At 38.9% G+C, this 19,942-nt stretch overlaps 1 protein-coding gene across 1 annotated transcript in view; it reads left to right on the top strand.

Moving 5' to 3' along the window:
• Positions 1-6,225, top strand: part of dicer1 (dicer 1, ribonuclease III) — a 68,629-nt gene extending 62,404 nt beyond the window's left edge. Inside the window, exons 27-29 of the mRNA XM_062968436.1 lie at positions 550-712; positions 811-886; positions 1,283-6,225. Coding sequence (XP_062824506.1) covers positions 550-712; positions 811-886; positions 1,283-1,448 — 405 coding nt within the window. The 3' untranslated portion in view covers positions 1,449-6,225. The remainder of the gene's footprint in view (positions 1-549; positions 713-810; positions 887-1,282) is intronic.
• Positions 6,226-19,942: the final 13,717 nt, after the last annotated feature.

Here is a 19,942-nt window from a genome sequence, read left to right as displayed (position 1 = left end):
GTGTTCCTTTATAAATAAAGCTATTTTATCTATTGTTGGTACTGAAATTAGTGTGCATCTTAGTATCAATGGCATCTTAAAATCAAAGAAATACAGTAAATACTGTACTGCGATAGCAACTAGATTTTGCATTCTTTTTCTGTTTAAATTATTGACCTTTCCAGTGGCACACTGTAGTGAGCATGGTCAGCAATATCACAGAAATATTCTGAACTGCTGACCAGGCTGTGTTAATGGCATTCTGTAAAAACTGGACTTTCTCTTTAGATACCTTTATTTTGATTAGTGCTTAAAGCTAAAAATAAATAGCTAATTTAATTCTAGATTTCATTGTATTCATTCTTATTTTACCAGCTCTCAAAAAACCCAAAGCTAGTAGATAATAATTATGATGATTTAGATCCCGCTTTTATCTCTTGATCAAAACACGATGCAGCTGGATCAAAGTTTGTGTCTAGTGAGCAGATGAACTGCCATATTCTAAATTAAGCCTTTAGTTGAAGCTTTGCAAAAAAAAAAAATTAAGGTAACTTCTTGTGTGATTTTTAGCTTCGAAGATCTGAAGAAGATGAAGAAAAAGAAGAAGACATAGAAGTACCAAAGGCCATGGGAGATATATTTGAGTCTCTTGCTGGTGCTATTTACATGGATAGTGGAATGTCACTGGAAATGGTTTGGCATGTGTACTATCCAATGATGAGGCCATTAATAGGTAATGTAAATGTTCTTAGAATAAAAATTCAGTAATTTATTGTTTGCTGTTCAGAAGGTTGGAATGGCTACAACTAAATGTGTATTTTTCAATCACAGAAAAATTTTCTGCAAATGTGCCCCGTTCACCAGTTAGAGAACTTCTGGAGATGGAGCCTGAAACTGCTAAATTTAGGTAAGAAATAATTTATTGCAAATTTTGTGAACTATTTTTAAAATCATGCACCAAACAGTAGGCATATGATATAAAAACTGAATAGTATGTATTCCAGCAGATAGATAGATAAATAGATACACACATATACATATACATGGAGATAACTATATGCCAACTTTTATTGTATTTATAGTATCTACAGAAAGATTTACCCCATCCTTCATGTGTATGGGCAAGTGTGTGATTGCTTCAACAACAAAAAAATCTCTTTGCAATAAATCCATGAAAGAAGCGTCCGCTGCTGTAGATTACCGTTAATAATTCTTTTGGGGCTGATTCCTCTTGAGTATTTTCCTGTCTTTTATTCATTCTTTCATTTTTTATTTATTCTCTCTTCATCTTTTACCTATGAAGTCCTGCAGAAAGAACCTATGATGGAAAGGTCAGAGTAACTGTGGAAGTTGTCGGGAAGGGAAAGTTCAAAGGTGTTGGAAGAAGCTATCGGATTGCCAAATCTGCCGCAGCAAGAAGAGCTCTACGAAGCCTCAAAGCGAATCAACCTCAGGTTCCAAACAGCTGAGACACCTCTTCAAAACACAAATACACAGTACCAAGAAATTTATAAGATGATGTTGAGAGGAACAAACTGAAGACAGCAATTCAAGTTTGTTAACAAAATCGCTAACAACAGTTAACATGTATACATAATTTTGGAACTAATTGTAGTTATAGGGTTGTTGGGTTTTTTTGCGCAAACACAATCTTGTCTTCTTTCCTCACTTCTGCTTTGTTTAATCACAAGAGTGCTTTAATGATGACATTTAGCAAGTGTTCAAAATAACTGTTGTCAGGTATCTTTGGTTTACTTTGTCAGTACAGCTTTGCTTAGTGTTTAAAGGCCAGGGAGCTTGTGTCTGTTGTAGTTACTGTATCTTTATCTATACATAGAGATATAGATAGAGATAAAGTGATCTTGAAATTCCTCAAATCTGTGCACTAGTGCCAGTCACAAAGCAGTTTATGAACTGTACTGGATGATTTGATGTAAGGATAAGTGTGCCAGTATTGTCCTCCTTCTTTCCATGCCATCTTTCCATTAGGATGGCATTCCCAATCATTATTGCACTTATTTGTTAGGGAGTTTTTAATTGAAATGCCTGGCATCTAATCGACTTCAAAATGGATGCCAAATAGTCTTGCGTTAAAAGGTTCCTGCCTTAAAAGTTACATAAACCCTCACTAATATGACCTTTCATTTCTGATACTCTTTGGAGCAAACGGTATTACATTCCCTTCACTTTTAGATTGCATTTTACAGTTATAAAAACCCATATTTACAGTACATGTTAGTTTAGCTGTGACTTAACTTATTACACAACTGTAATAGAAGTTGTATTCATATATATATGTAGTGAGGTTATTTTTAACAATTCAAAAGAAATGGTTAGTGTAGAGTTTATTTGATACTGCAAACAAATGAAAGTTTCTCATTAATTTCTGATGTTGAAACAAAGTCCAAGGGTTTAGACTGAGCACAATCCATCACTATTGTGGAATCTACTTTCACTTCCAAGCTTGTGCAGAAGGAAGCTTGTGCAGAAGGAAGATCTTGATGGATTGCAGACATTGTTCCCAGTATTGGAACTTTGTGATAATAGTTAAATTGCACAGTTCAAACTGTTGCTTAAAAAAAAGAGAGAACCTTTGACATATCGCGCCTAAAGTATGCTGCAGATTTTATATTGGATACATATTTAACAAACAGAGCACCTTTACACCTTTACGAGCGATTTCCACATAAATTTCTTACTGTACTTTTCAGAATTGCATGCGTATTTCACCTACCAAAGCTGTGCTGTTAATATGCCATGGAGGTTGTTGTGTGAGAGAAACTGCCATACTTTTGATACATCTGTGATTTTGGTCCTTATAAAGTAGAGTAACTAGTTCATTATTGTTGTTTCAGTTAATATGAAAGCATTTTTTAGGCTATGCCTATATTTCTTTAGATATTTGTAGGCACCCTTCACTTAAATACCTCAGTTCTTCTATGTTTTTTTGTGTCTTTTTTTTCTTTTTGCATGCATTTTTCCTGTTTTGGTGCTATGTGTATGTATTATGCTTGAAATTTTAATTTTTTGCACTGTAACTATAATACCTCTTAATTTACCTTTTAAAAACGCTGTGGGTCATCTTGCACTCCCACCAATATCAATAGAGGTTTGCTGCAATTTTACCCCATTAATTATGCTTGAAGTTTGAGAGAGCTGAGCAAGGTTTTAATGTTTTCCAGCACAGTGGTCTGCTTGTGATGCTGTTTTATGTGTTAAATTACTGATAATACTATTATTTGCTTTTAAAATCCCCTTCCCACACATACACATGCATTCAAAATTGAAAGAGGAAAAGCATCTGGCTTACCTTGCTTAAAGGGGAGAGACATGCCTTAGTCATAGGGGACATTCAACGTTTCTGAAATACAGAATGTAATTTGAGTGGCAGATTTTTGTTTAGATTTCTAATGACAGTGAAGTGAAATAATTCTTGTGTGAGGTTTTAGTCACACTGAGAAAGTAAAATATCATGGAAGGCATAAAGGATGTGATCCAGTGCCAGGTTGGACTACACATGCTGATTAAAGTTTCTTTTTTTGGCCCTGCATCCCACTGAAACTGATAAAGAGACAAATCAGTGATATGAGCCTTAAAAATTGTTGTCTCTTCAATGTGAGCAGCTGTTGCAAAAAATGCTATTTGCATATTGTGCCCCCCCTCCCCCAATGCTGCTAATTTTGGATTGTGGACATTTGGAACCATATTTCGATATGACAGCAAGTGTTCATTGCTGACTTTAGAAATGGTATTCACCCACATTTTATGGGAACTTCTCAACTGTAAGTCGATTGAGAGTTGTCATATCTGAGTATGCCAGCATAGGACTGTAAACGTTTATGAAAAAACATTTCCATCCATTTATGTTGCCTTGAATGAGAATTTTGCAACTTTAGTACCATTGCAAACATTGATAGTTTTTTTGTCTTTGGTGGCACACATCTATCTAAAAACTTATAAAACCCATGTAGCATTTAAAAGGGCATGTCTTATCCCGATCAAATGTGCAGAATGTCTGTGTTCCTTTTTAATGGAAAACATTTGAAAAATCAGAACCAATTGAAAAATTAAAATACAGTCTGTGAACATTTTAAATACATGTTTTATACCTGAATAATATCAAATATTAGAGTGTTGCCTGAGGATAACTGAGGAGTCTGGAAATTGCACACTCTGATCAGTCATATTTAATGTCCCTGTTACGTATCTATCAAGCTAAACTGAAAATACTGAGTAGAGGCCTGCTGTAAATGTTGGTGGTGCTGCTGCTGTGTTTTTAAAGCCACAACCTTTTTGCTGCAGAATTTTAATTCCAGTAACTCATAATTGTGTTAGAAAGCAGAAACACATTTCTATGAAACACTTTGTCCTTTAAAAAAAACAGGTGTATTGGGAAACATGCTATTTAGATCTGGAGCCGATCATTTGAAGGTTAGGATCAAAATCCCATGTAATGCTGTGAGATGAAATGGACTGTTGTAAGCCTGTCTTCGAAATGTAAAACAGATCCCTTACATAGTCAAAAGTTAGGGTTAATTGACATGAATCTAGTTTCAAATTGTGTGTATATGTGTATATTCTGTTATACTGTACTACTTACAGTCCTTCTAACTATGCTGCATTTTTACTTTTTATTTTTTATTATGGCTTTGTTTTGTGCTGTTCTTTTCATGTAGCACAAATGAGCATTGCACTTGGTACCATGCTTTACCTCATTTCAAGGAGAAATATACTTAAGAGAGGAAAAATGTGGTTTGGGCCTTGCTGCTTTGATTGACTGAATTTGAGAAAAGATCGTTCGAACACTTGTGATGTGTGTCACTTAATTTGCACATCTGACAAAGTCCCATTTGTTTTGTCTGTGACATGTTGTTACATGTTTTTAAAAAGAGTTAAAAACTATTAGCTAGGATCTAGGGAGACCTTTGTATGTCTGGAAAGTGCTTCCATACACGTGTGTGTGTGTGTATGTGTGTGTGTGTGTGTGTGTGTGTGTGTGTGTGTGTGTTGGATCCTCTAATGTCATACGAGTCTTCCCCAGCTGCAGTAGTCACTTCATATCCCCTACTATTATGGGAGGCCTTCCAAACCCCAGAAGCACCTTTTGATAAATGAAAGAGCTGAAATAAGGAGCTGAGAGAGCACTGTTGCCCAAGCACCTCTCTGTCTGGTGGTACTCTGGATCCCACTATTTCTTTCATTTTTAGCAATGTACCATGTTGGTAGTTTTTTGTAAATCAATTGAAATTTTTGATTGATGCATTTATAGCTCCTCTTTTGTAATCCCCCCATGCTGCTTGCAAATATACTGAACATGGGGTACATAATTGTCAATTAAATCCTTGCTCTGATTTGGATGTGAAGGGATCTATGAGTATCACTGTTTGTAGAGAACATAATTTTCAACGAAAGCTTTTGTCAGTGTAAATGTAGAGTGCTCAGCTTTGAGCAGCCCTGTAAATTGTAGGACCACTTCCACAAGTGGCTTAAAACTGAAAGCCTCAAAGCCGTGGCCATTTCAGATTTAAAGAACGTCATTTGAGCCACATGTTGTGATTCTTCTTTTCCTCACTGAATGTACTGGAAATGGTTGTGCATGATTAATGAAAACAGAATTGAACCTAGGACAGTTTTAGTGGCAGATACTTTCATTTTCAGTAAGCCACTGCTTGTTAATATTTATAAAACAGTATTGTTAAATCCTTGCGCAAAACTGTAAAATATGACTGAAACAACTTTCACCAGCAGAAAATTGACACCAGATCTACATAAGGGTCATTACAAAACAATTACCTGAAATGTCTTTAAATATTAATTCAGCATTCATCTATCTACTTTGTGTCCTAATTCCTTTTATAGGTTTCACCCACTCTGTATTTTTAATTTTAATAACAACCACAGACTGTTTAAATTTATAAGAATGATATGCTTGATATAACTACAGCAGCAAGTTACATAAAGAAACTGAAGTTGAATAAGCATTGAAAATTGCAGGCTTTTGTATTGTAAATAGTTTGACTTTAAAAATGGTTAAAATCAAGTAGAATGAATAACATAATTGATGGACAATAAAATATTTCCCATCATTTGCTGCCGCTGTCTAAGGGACATAAAATGTAATTCATTCATACTGTAATCATGCTGCAGAAATTTGCAGTCTGCACCTTATGGATCACAATTACCTTTAATAGATTTTTTGTAATAACTGTAGCTGAATATATCTCCAATAAAGTTATGGTCTGTTCATTTCTCTTTTGCTTGTTTTTTTCTTCTTCTTCAGCTATTATAATGCTTCTCATGTGTATTTTTTATCTGATAAAAGTGTGTTGCTTTTCCCCCCTGATAAAAACAATGTGTATCTAGCAAACATGACTCTTTCGATTTTCATGGATTTTGGTTGCATTTTTTCTATAGAAATCATAACCAATAGTGAGTCATTGCAAGACTTTGTAGTCCGGCACTTTTGCACAGCTACATGCTTAACATTCTTACAGTTAGACTTACGTCTTGATATCAACATTGCATGGGAAGAGAGAATTGCAAAAAGATTGTGATATAGAATAAACTGAACTATTAATTGCTGCCACTGCTGTTGTTACTATTAGCAGTAGGATTTACTTGCTGCTTCCTATGGATCAAGGCAGGGAATAACAACATAACATCTGTAAAAACACATATCAGTTAAAAATACAGAAACCAAATAAAACACATAACATCCATTTAAGAGAGCATATAAGACGTAATATTTATAAAACAATCACTCAATAGTTTAAAATTCGTGATTTAAAAATCATGTGGATAAGCCTACCGGAAGAGACAAGTCATTAATACTGTTTTAAATTCTCGAGTCTCTTCTGTCAGGTCATTCCACAGTCTAAGGGCAGCAAAAGAAAAAGTCTTCTGTATAGCAGATCCCAGCCTGTTCCTGGCTTGTTGGAGTACATGCCCCCCCCCCAAAGAAAATGAGTGTGCAGGCCAGATTATATGAGGGGAAATGATCCCATAGTTAACCTGGACTCAAATTGTATAGAGTTTTAAGGGAATAACCAGCACTTTGCCTGGAAATTAATTAGCACTCAATAAAGGGTAGGAGTCAGCTGCAGGTTGGTTGGTTTCATTGGGTTATGATATAACAGCATACTCTGACCCATCTAGAATTCAGTTTTCTAATGCTAGGGTCTTAAGACAGGAGGGAAAGTGCTGATAAGTTCATGTTTACAAATTCATCTTTTTACGAAGGATTTCCAGATCTCTTAGATATTGTTTTGTCTCTCCTGAACCACTGTTTTTTCCCAAGGAAAGAAATCTCAAGGCAAGGGTGCTGTCTTGAAAAAAATATGTAACTGGTTGCTGTCCCCTGTTGTTTCTAGCTGGCTTCATACCAGGCACCACTTTCTGCCTTTTTCCTTTCTAGATTTTCAAATGCACTCAGCACCAGGATTCAGCTTCTTATTTTATGTGCCTTCAATTCTTTTTCCACTTACGAGTTTTCTTGGCAAGATTTGGTCAGAGGGAAGTTTGGCTTTGCTCTCCCCTGAGGCTGAGATAGTGTGACTTGCCTAGGGTTACTCTGTGTTTTCATCCTTCCAGCCATCTGCAACTCTTACCTTTATTAATCCTTTATTTTTATTTTTTTTACTTCCCCTCTTTCTTGGCTTTTTCATACCTCCTAAGTAAAGTATTTTTTCTACCTTTCTCTTTTCTCTTTTCTTCTCCTGCTTGCAGCTCCTAACTAAATATCTTTCCTTTCCCTCCCTCCTTCTTAACATCCTGTTCTAAATTCTTTCCATTATTATGGGGTGTTTGAATTGTTCCGGTCTACACTGTACCAAATAAAGCTGGTAGAGGTCTTCGTTGTGAATGTGCCAAAAATTTCCAGGAGAACTAGTGTCATACTTTTATAAAAAGGATAGAAGCAGGGAGAAACGAAAGAACATCTGATTCCCCCCCCCCCCCGCCCCCACAATGTTCAGATGGGGGGAAACATCTTTACATTTTTATTTTTAGGAGATCAAGCAATCACAAAGAGCATTAAAAAAGTACTTTTTTAATTACAACTTTCAGAATCTCCACCTACTACTAGCCAGCATGCTGGAAGGATGGGAGTTGTCTATATATATATATATATATATATATAGAGAGAGAGAGAGAGAGAGAGAGACAACTCCCATCGTCTATATATATATATATATAGAGAGAGAGAGAGAGAGAGAGAGAGACAACTCCCATCCTTCCAGCATGCTGGCTATATATATATTGTGACTCCTGTCAAAACTTGGAGACTATATATATATATAGGGGTCTCCAAGTTTTGACAGGAGTCACAAACTTATTTTCAGTCTTTGTCTTGCCTTTTGTTCACTTTCTTCCTTTTTTTAATTTTTTTAATTGTATTTATTTATTAGCTGTTCATAAAATGTTGCAGCATTCCCAATGCTGTACCATTGATGGGTCATTGATTCTTTGCTCACTGGAAACAATCCGTTAATATCCTTCCCCCTCTCCCAATCTTGCTATGGTTTAGTTATACTTTGAGTGCGAATGTCTCATTCTGCAGAATTGTAATATTGGTATTTGTGGATATACTGTGGGTGTGATTTCTTGTTTCTTTCCTGAGGATCCCCCAGCATTGCCAACAGGAAAACCTAAGGCTATTTCCAGTGACTGGGCTGGGAGGACATCCAGATTCCCAAAAGAATCAATGTTTGTTCTCTGTTCTCTGATTTGCTTTAAAAGAATAGTTCTTACATTAAGCACTGCAAGGGTAGAAATCACTAAAGCATGGAAAACGGAATCTTTCAATACAAAAGTAACTAAAGAGGAAATGGTCCAGGGCTTTTTCATGAAAGTTAACACATAAGGTAAGACTCTAGAATCCATTTATTGCATTAATCAAAATAATACCACAGAAACATTTTTTGGAAAAATGAGTGTTGAAGGTTAAGACCAACATATATACAGCATGTAATTATACAAAAGACCATTTATATGTACGGAGATTGATAGGGGTAAGGTTTGTGTCCTGATGAACTGGGGAGGGTGGTGGGGAACAATAGAGAACAAATCACAATATGTAACTATAAAAAGAAGACATTGTATGATATAGATATACCGCACTGGGCGAAACCACTGAGTTGGACCATAATTAGGATAGTGGTGCCTAGTGAACAACTCTCCACACATACAAAGTCTGCTATGAAAGCTATCTGGATTTAAACTTCCAATCTCCAAGCCTGTAGGTAGTGAGGATGGGGAAGCACATTATGATTTGTCCTAGAGCATTACTAGATCACTTGAACTGGAGATTCTAGCCTTCACCTCTGTGCTGGAGATCCTTTCTCAAACCTGTTTCAGAATCAAGTGAGAGGGTTTGTGTGTAAGCACTCGGTTGCTGTGAACGAGTTGGAGCAGGTGATAAAACTGCATATGAATATACACACACTAAAATAAATGAAATTTATCATAGGTGATGAATTCTGACTTTCTGTATTTTGAATAGAACTATGGCTCCAGTGAGTAACTGCAGAGATTGGTTCTGAAGTGTGTTTATGAATTGCTTTTGCAGTTCTTTCTCACACAAAAGCAGTTTTATGACAGCTTATGGCCAGAATTGATGCTGGATTCATACGGCATGATTAAATTTTAAAATGTTTTCACTAGCATTTGCTCACTGATGATATATAATGATTCGTAATGTAATGAATTAGAAGGCTGTGCGGAGAAATTCTGCAGGTCTCATTACTCCCCCTGCCATACTTTTTAACATACAGTTTCTGTTTGAAAGCAGCAAAGCTATGACCCCAAGCCTCAAATCCTCTCACGCCATAAAAAGTGGTCTGGATATTGATGCACATGAAATTCTTTCCTCCTGGACCAATGGTCACTGTGACTGGCTTTGAAAGTACGTGAGGAAAAAATGATGGCTGGTGAATAAGTCATGGTCCAGCCCTCAAAGAAGTGAGCTAATTTGAGTAATAGATTTTAAAATGTTGTCTTATTTCTTTTCTCCACAACAAGTCTTGCTTATTGTTGTTATGTGCTTTTAAGTAATTTCCAGTGTATGATTACCTTAATGTGAACCTATCTGGGAAATTTCTTGGTAAACTTTGTTCAGATCAAGTGTCCCTTCTGAGGTTTAGAGAGGATGGGGTGCCCAAAGTCACCCAGTGGGTTTCCATGGCTGAGCAGGGTCATAATCCAATGCTGAAACACTACACCATGCTGCCTTCTGAGCCCTGCTTAAGGGGCCCTAATCTAGTAATCCATTTGCAAAATCCATTTCTAACGGAACCCTTCTTGACAGGGCAGACCCATGCCATCTTGCTGAATGCATAGCATAGAATCTAGATGTCCTAGAAAATGCCTAAACACCTCTCTATAATTTCTAGGTCCTGCCCAGATCTACAATCAATTTCTTGCAGATACATAACAAAATTGTGTTGAAGAACCTAGAAATGCCCGAAGGGAACGTGTCAAATTTTAACCTGTTAAAGTAATAGGTTTTCTTAAGCAAATAATATTCAGAGGTGGTTTGCCATTGCCTTCCTCTAAACCAGTGGTTCCCAACCTGTGAGCTGTGGCCCAGCTGTGGGCCGCAAGATCGAAAATCTGGTCTGTGAACCTCCTTCCTCTTTTTTAATGCTATCTTCCGCTCCTTTCCGCAGAGCTGACCATTGCATTGGATAGACCACATCAGCTCTAGATTATTAAATATGGTTTTATGTGAGCAAGCAGATGGCAGCTACTGGATGGCATATGTTCTGTATCAAACTAGAGCTGATGTTGTCTATCCAATGCAATTTTCTGAATCAGCACCCCAAATAACTTAACCGAATCAAAAGTTGACGAAAAACTGATTTATATAACCCTTTTGATACTAATGTTGGTCCCTGGTCAACAATAGCTTGGGAACCACTGCTGTAAACGATATAGCCTATAGCATCTCACATTCTTTGACAGTACCCCATTCAAAAACAAACTCTGTTCAGTTTTCAAGGAGATCTGGTATTTTCATTATATTTTGGTCTATTGATTCTGACCTGTGGCACAGAAATTATAAGCATGAAAGGAAGGTGTACCTAATATCTTAGCCCCACATTCTCACTAGCTATAGCCTCCATAACATTTCCAAGGGTTGATATTGGAATAATGCAGACTTGAAAACATCAATGCATGTATCACAGCAGTTTAACCCTGTATGGCAACGGTCATAGCTGTCATACCAACCAAAGTGGAAACGAGGTGATCTCTTACACTTATGTCTCCTATGACAAAGGGCCCAATTACACAGGCCACAAAATCCAGGGCTGGTCCAAAGCATTGCTGCTTCAAACCAGCTCCAGATTTTGCTATAGTACTTATATAGTTCTGCTCCTCAACTGTAGCAGTGGTGGGAGTGGAGTCCTGACTGCTTAGAGAGGCCGAATCCAGTTCGGCCCCACTCAACTATCACGCTTACCTTTGATATTTTTTCACTACTGCAACAGAAGCCATGGAACTTCAGATGGCTCCTGGCCATCACTGTTTTAATGGTTTGTATGAAGGAAAATTTGAAGCAGAATAACTTTTTTTTCAGCATTGGGGACCAAGATTGACATCTAGTTGAACTTGGAGTATGTGACCAGTGTAGAGAGGTTCAAGGATAAATCCAGGTATGTTGCACAGGATAAATCTGTACAACATACTTGGCATCAGGGTTGCCAGGTGTCAACGGGGAAAATAAGGGACAGGTGCAGAACGGAACTTGAAGTTGGAACTGCAAACATCCAAAGTCCAAGGCGAGGTGAAGTTTAAGAGAGCAGCACCCTGTTGGGGCTGTGGCCTCTTCTCTGAAGGGACTCTGTCTCTTAAAGGAACCCCAAATATTCTGCTGCCACCATCTTTTGCACCATTTGGATCACATATTTTCAACTATGGGGAGGGAGGGAAAGGGGGAGAGGCTGTCAGAAATACAGGACAATTGACATGGGAAAGAATCATAGAATTATAGAATAATGGAGTTGGAAGAGACCTCATGGGCCATCCAGTCCAACCCCCTGCCAAGAAGCAGGAATGTAATGGGATGCAGGACATTTAATTCAAATGTGGGTGGTTGTTGTTGTTGTTTATTTATTCAGTCGCTTCTGACTCTTCGAGACCTCATGGAACAGCCCAGCCACAGCTCCCTTTCAGCTGTCGCCACCTCCAGCTCCTTCAAGGTCAAGCCAGTCAGTTCAAGGATACCATCCATCCATCTTGCCCTTGGTCAGTCCATCTTCCTTTTTCCTTCAATTTTTCCCAGCCAGCATCATTCTGTTCTCTAAGCTTTCCTGTCTTTTCATTATGTGGCCAAACTACTTCATCTTTGCCTCTAATATCCTTCCCTCCGATGAGCAGTCGGGCATTATTTGCTGGAATATGGACTGGTTGGATCTTCTTGTGGGCCAAGGCACTCTCAGAATTTTCCTCCAACATCACAGTTCAAAAGCGTCTATCTTCCTTCACTCAGCCTTCCTTATGGTCCAGCTCTCACATCCATAGGTTACTATGGGGAATATCATTACTTTAACTATGCCGACTTTCGTTGCCAGTGTGATGTCTCTACTCTACTCTATTTTATCGAGAATGGTCATTGCTGTCCTTTAAAATCCAGGATGCTTGGCAACCCTGCTCAGTATGCACCAAACTGCAGGATTCCCCCTGTTGCCTGTGGCATTTTTTCATGTCAAGAGCAACCTGAGTTGCTTCTGGAGTAAGAGAATTGGCTGTCTGCAAGGACGTTGCCCAGGGGATGCCCAGATGTTTTTTCCATCCTTGTGGGAGGCTTCTCTCATGTCCCCACATGGAGCTGGAGCTGATAGAGGGAGCTCATCCACACTTTCCCCGGGTGGGATTCGAACCTGGCAGCTTTCAGGTCAGCAACCCAAACTTCAAGTCACGAGGCTTTTATCCCCTAGGCCACCAGAGGCTCCTGACAGATGTCCATTTAGCTTCCATTTAAAAGTCCACTATACCATCGCCTGTGGCTGATTCAGAGGGATCCAAAGCCGCCCACCCCCTCCTCATAGGACAAAGTCTTTGTAAAATTCATCCAAACAGTTGCAAACATACACCAATGATTTTGGAGAGAGGATGTGGGAGTGGTGGGGGGTCATTTAAGTCTTCTGTTTGTAGAAGCTGCTTCTGCCATTGTACTCAGAAAAGGCACTTAGCGCTCCAGCATAATTACAAACCCAGAGAAGCGCAAGGGAAATTCATCTTCTTTAACAGCTCTTGATTGTCACTGAGCAGCTTGTCCTGCCATTAGAGGACGTTTGCTATGACACCTTTAGCCTGAGGTTTTTAATTTTCTGCGAAGCATTCCTCCTTCCCCCTCCCACATTTTAAAAAAATCAAAACGAGGGCTGGAGTTTACACAAAGCCAGAGAATGACATGAAAAGTTTTAACTTAAGCAGCAAAATAGAAAGGCTAATCTTATTTAAAAGTAATATGTGTTTCTTGATTGAGTGCCCAGATACACTCAACTGGGACATTTTAGTGGAATCGGTTCTAAGCTGTTACACTGAGTTATACAGAGTAAGGTTTCCTCAGCTCACGTTGCCAGACCTGAAATACTCTTGTGGCTGCATTTAATAAAGAAACGAAAGTCTCGGGGTAAGGGGATATGATTTTTTATGACAGAAGGAATGCAAATAACTTTTAGTCTCGTTGCCTAGACCGGGTTGGGTCTGATTTGATGGAGTTTAATAATGACTTATAACCTGTGCTGACAATATGCAGGCCCCCACAACGTCATTTAACTCATTTATTCTGCTTGCTGTAAAAACAAAGAGATGGCAAATAAATATATGGAAAGTTCATTGTTTGTCAGAGGGCCCAAGCCAAAAGTTTTCAGTGACCTTTTAAAATATGGTCCCCTGCTAGTACTAAAATGTCTGTCACTCAACGCACACACTTGCACGACTTGGCCTTTTAACCCATGCATCTTGTTTTTCTCTCTTTCAACTGGTTGTATGAATTTCAGATCAGCTGCAGCTCTTTAAGCCCCCCCCCCTCTTCTCTCTCTCTCTCTCTCTCTCTCTCTCTCTCTCTCTCTCATGGAGGATTACTGTAAATTGCAGCCTGACAATTACAATGTACAGCGCACTGGAGAGTTATTAATGGATAGGCCTACTGATGGCCTTTCAGCACAAGTTTGAGCCTGGTATTCCTCACTCCTAATTGGATCCAGTGCTTGAGACCTAGGTGGAACCGGCCAGGGAGAAAGCGGGGGAGCGGGTGTCGTCTGCGGAGTCCCATTTTATCAGAGGAAGGTATCAATTGATCATAGATAGCTCCTATTGGCAACGTCAAAATCTCTAATTCACCTTCTTGCTAATGACTTGTATTGGCTTAAGCAGGTCTGTCAGTTGACAGCATTCAGCTCAGCTGACAAAGCTCTGCAGGTGGTTTTAATAGAAGATTTTGATTGCGAGGGACTGGACTAAAGACAGAGCAGCAGTTCAACAGACACAATAGAGGCTAGTAAAAGAGCGGCCTGGATTATTATTATTTTTTTGACTAAGTCTGTTTTACAGTACTCCCAGAGAATGCTAATAAGACTAGAACTGAAGCTAACCACAACTTCCATTTACTTGGCACTTTGGGGTAACTTTTTTTGGTTTGGTTTGGTTTTCACTTTACAAATCCAGCACAGAGCTTTCCTCTTGGGTTTCAATATTTATTTTAAGCAATGAATTACGTAGGGGCATAAATTACGGTTGACAAATGTAAACTAGGGAGGGGGTGTAGAGAGATAATGACCCTCTCCTTTCCCTATAAAAAACTATATTATGAAAATGTTTTCCAGATCACAGACCAATCTTGGGAGAATGCCCTTCAACGAATAAAGATATTATCCAGGACACAGTGGGAATGACCTTGCATGTGTTAATTCAAAGATGGGCTAAGGATTGAACGCATAGTACTTAGATTCCTGCCTGTTTGTTCATCCAATTTAGCAAAATTCAAAGGGTCTTGATGAATGAACTGAAAAGAACCTGAGATTCAAAACATTCAAACACCAAAAATGGCATCATAATGCTTACACTTATTACATGATAATGCTTACATCCATGACACAGTAACACTCAATAATGACAAAAAAAGATTTTTCAGCTGTATCTTGTCTAATGTTACAACATTCTGAATCATTTACTTCTGCTCAGGACTATGGTGTGATGGGCACATCATAGTCACTGGAAAGATAAGAGCAGCCTGATGCCCAGCATCTTTCCTGATTAATGTTCAGTATTATTTATCCCACCCTCCACTACCATGGACAGTAGGCAGCTCACAATGATAAAAACTCAGACTCAGTCATTCAATTAGTCAGTTACTTCATTTATTCCCCACCTCTTGCTTCAGAGTGGGACTCAAGGCAGCTTACACAATCAAAAGAAATAGAAGTAAAATCACAGATAGTTAAAATGTACAAAGGGTTTAGGGTAAAATAACATTAAACCTGCATACTCAACCTGCATACAGGTTGAGTATCTGAAATGCTTGGGGCCAGAAGTGTTTTGGATGTTGAATTTTTAAAATTTTGGAACATCTGTATTTACACAATGGGATGGAGCCTCTGGTGACTCAGTGTGTTAAAGCGCTGAGCTGCTGAACTTGCAGACCGAAAGGTCTCAGGTTCAAATCCAGGGAGCGGAATGAGCGCTTGCTGTTAGCTCCAGCTTCTGCCAACCTAGCAGTTCGAAAACATGCAAGTGTGAATAGATCAATAGGTACCGCTCCAGCGGGAAGGTAACAGCGCTCCATGCAGTCATGCCGGCCACATAATCTTGGAGGTATCTACGGACAACGCCGGCTCTTTGGCTTAGAAATGGAGATGAGCACCAACCCCCAGAGTTGGACACGACTGGACTTAACGTCAGGGGAAATCTTTACCTTTACCTATATAATGTGATACCTTGGAGATAGGCCCCAAGTCTAAATTCATTTTTGTTTCATATATGCCTTATCCATATAGCTTGAAGGAAAATCTTATGCAAGGGCTTTTTTTAAAAAATAGCATGAAACCAAGCTTTTGTACCTTGAATCATCAGAAAGCAAGGATCCTACTATCCTGGTTACCCATATGGACAATGTTGGATTTTTGACTATTTAAGATTTTGAGATATCCAACCTATATTTAAAACCATGTAAAACATTCACTTAAAAGTGTATATCAAAAACCGATACAGAACTAAAACAGAAACCCATAATATAGAGCAATCAATTGACAAAAGCCTACTGGAATAGAAAGACCTTCACCTGATGACACCTGATGAAGGAGGAGGAGGTGGGAAAAGAAAAGGCAAAGGAGATACGTATGTAAGGTCAAAGGAAGAGGAGAAGGAACCCTGTCAGTCCCTCCAGGCATTTCCCACTCTTCCTTCTCCCCAACTGCACCCTCTTGCTTTGAAGGCGATCTAAATGTTTTTTTTTTTTTGTTTTTTTGTTATTTTAAGGATTGAATCTTCCTGAGGAGTTGAGCTTGCAATAGAATGGGCCCTCTGCATACATGAATTTAACCATCTACAGCTTGAATATCTATATAAAGGTTTCCCCTGACGTTAAGTCCAGTTGTGGGGGTTGGTGCTCATCTCCATTTCTAAGCCAAAGAGCCGGCGTTGTCCGTAGACACCTCCAAGGTCATGTATCCGGCATGACTGCATGGAGCGCTGTTACCTTCCCGACGGAGCGGTACCTATTGATCTACTCACATTTGCATGTTTTCAAACTGCTAGGTTGGCAGGAGCTTGGGCTAACAGCAGGCACTCATTCCGCTCCCGGGATTTGAACCTGGCACCTTTTGGTCCGCAAGTTCAGCAGCTCAGCGCTTTAACACACTTTGCTACCAGGGCCCCCGAATATCTATATATCTATCTCAAATTTTGATTTTGCTATTTCATGTAAAGGACATCATTTTCCTACACCCTTGTATATCATTGGATTTGAGCATCCATGGATTGTGGCATCCACTGTTGGTCCTGGTTCCAAACCTGAGCAGATACCGAGGGCCACTGTATTTTACTTAAGGTGTTTCATTTTATGTACTTGTATGTTAGGCATACCCCAATTGTTTTTGCCGTGGTACAATTGGTCCTCCATATCGACTGATTTAACCATCTGATTTTTTTTTGAAGTTTTATATGTATACCTATTTTATACCATGATATATCTAGGTCACATAAAAAATATCTGGGCAAAAAAGGGTCATAAGTTGAAATAAATTAAGAAGCCCTGCTCTAAAGTAATGAGAGTACTTTTAGATGAGGTTTTTGTCTTGCAGTTGGCATTCCCCATTCAGGTAATTTTAACTGGGGGAGGAAGAAATTGACCTAGACAGGGTTGTCTTCCATATGCTTTGTCCATCTCATTCTTGTATCTTTTCTTTCCACATTAAGGAGAAGGGGGAAAAACAGAACAGCTACATGATACCTATTGTTTAGCAGCATGAGGAGATATCTGTCTGGAAGCCTCCCAAGTTAGGAGTGCTCTGAATATCATTATTTGGTAAGTGAACTGTTATTGAAAAGGAAAGGCAGTCCAACAGACCCTGAACAAGAAGGACGAGAACAGAGAGGCATAAATGAGAACAAAGCAGCATCTCATATTACTCTGACATGCACACACATTCAGACTCTCAAAGAGAAAGATTATGTCAAGGATGAAAACTTTACTCCAGATAATTATTGTGCTTCCCAGGTCAAACCTAAACATCTGGTGCCCTTCTTTATGTCTTTCATTAAGGTTAAGAAATCCATTTGATTTCATAAAACTCCCAGGCAAACAAGCTTTCTAAGTACTGACCTGAAGACTACGGGGAATACAACACAATTTTATCGAGAGGAAACAGTATCACACTGTGTAATAAAGGCATGGCATGCACAAGTATGGCTTTGTAAGTGGTATTTATGGCCCAGCTCCAGTCACATGACAATGTGCAGATTTCTAAAGGGTTAGAACCTTGTCATGTGATAGGACCTGAATCCCTACCACCTTTAAGGATGTTGAAAGATTAGACTGTGGTATATCCTGGAGGATGCACCCAGGTTGGATCAACCCTGTGAGAGCTGCTAGCAATTGAACTTCGTAGGGACAGTCCAGTCTGCATTCATTGTTCAGTCCTGAATGGTATTTTGAATGCACAGAATAAGCACACACACAAAAGAACAATTCCAGCTGGGCATCATGTTACTGCTTAGAGGGCAATGATTTGTCTATCCACTTTGCCCCCATCGAAAGAACCCGGTGTGAGAAATATGACAAATAGGCCTCATGGTAGAGTCTGGGGGAAAAGAGTGAGACTGATAAATCCCAGAGAGTTCAAGCCAAAGGGCAATAACCAAATAAGACTCTTTGGGGATTGGTAGCCTTTCAGACAGGATAAAACACCTGAGAAATATTGGGTTAGGATTAATGTCCCTCAAAAACTCTGTCTTGTCAGGAATAATAAAATCCATGTCAACGGAGCATATGGAGATAAAACAGGCACATATTCCTTCAATAGATCTCCCGCCTATGCATCACAGGTGAATAGATTTCTACTGAACCACATCATCTACCTTTTGCTTTTGCTTTTCAAATACTTTTCTTGACCAGTCCTTCCAGCAAACACCTGAGAAAAACCTGTGTGACAAATCCTTACAATTATAGAAAGAGTTTATTATAGTAAATCCACTATATTGAAGATTTTTCTGTCATATTAAGACAGAAGAACATAAGAACTGATGGGAGCTGTACTCATACAACATCAAAAAGGTCACAAGAACATTTATTATCAATTTCTTGAGGCACTGATCCTCCCAACTCAAGCCCCAGAGCTGGTAATTTGCATTGTTTCACCCCTCCAAGACCATACCACACTGCTTTTCCTGCTCTAAAAGAAACCATTGTGAGCTTTTGGTGATTGTTCATGCTTTAATGCCAGTTTGTCTCCCATGTGCAATTATGTCCTCTGTCTCAAAACAAAACTGAACAGGATCGAGTCTAATAAAACAAGTATACACTTAGGCCTTAAGCACATCTTCTGCTACAATCCCTAGAGCTAGAATGCAGGCTTCACCTAACCATTCAAGGATCTCAACAACCTTCAGTGCAGAAGTGGAAGTTTGGCCATTCCTTACGTGTGTGCTGATATAAAGTGATACAGATGACTATGGCTATACCTTACATTGCCAAAATGAAATGGTCTCAATATGGGGAGGGAGGGCTTATAAAGAACAGCTGGATTCACAGCAAAACTGCTGCATCCAGACATTAATACACATTAGTGGAACATGGGATTTACTCTGGAGCATCCTTGAATTTCTGGAGAAATCTCACAGTTTTGGGAGTGTGGACAGCTGGCTTGACCTGGATCTGACCCAATTCACTGTCCACACTACCAATAGACTCACCTTTACACTGCCACCAGTATGCAGCTCTCTCCCAGTGTTTCATGGCAATGGCACATTTCTGGCAATGTCATTTCTTGCGCTGAGCCATGTGATCAGAAATATGACACCACCAGCAAAACCCAGGGCCTTAATGTGTCTTTGGACCTGCTGGCCATTTTTAGCTTCTCTAATGATGGCAATGTCTCTTTTAGGTGAATTTTGCAAGCCTGTAATTGACATTTTAGAACATGAGTAAATATTTGTTTATCAAACATATTTTAACACAGATGAGAACAGTAGACAATAATACAATATACCGCACTTATCAAAGCCTCTGATGTAAAATCTCCTTTTTCAAAGTCTTTATTCCTGCCCAGCATCATAAAAAGCATAAGAAAAGAGGGTGTATACAAGGTCCTTGGTATCCATTGGGGTTTGGTTCTAGGACCCCACATCCATAGATACCAAAATCTGTGGATGCTCACGTCCCATTATATACCACAGTGTAGTAAATTGTGTCTCTTATATAAAATGGCAAAATACAGTTAGATGTTTTGGATTTTTAAAGAAT

The sequence above is a fragment of the Anolis carolinensis genome, chromosome 1 (assembly GCF_035594765.1).
Source record: "Anolis carolinensis isolate JA03-04 chromosome 1, rAnoCar3.1.pri, whole genome shotgun sequence".
Taxonomy (NCBI): domain Eukaryota; kingdom Metazoa; phylum Chordata; class Lepidosauria; order Squamata; family Dactyloidae; genus Anolis; species Anolis carolinensis.
Note: the sequence above shows the minus strand (reverse complement) of the source record. Positions and strands in the feature narration are given on the sequence as shown.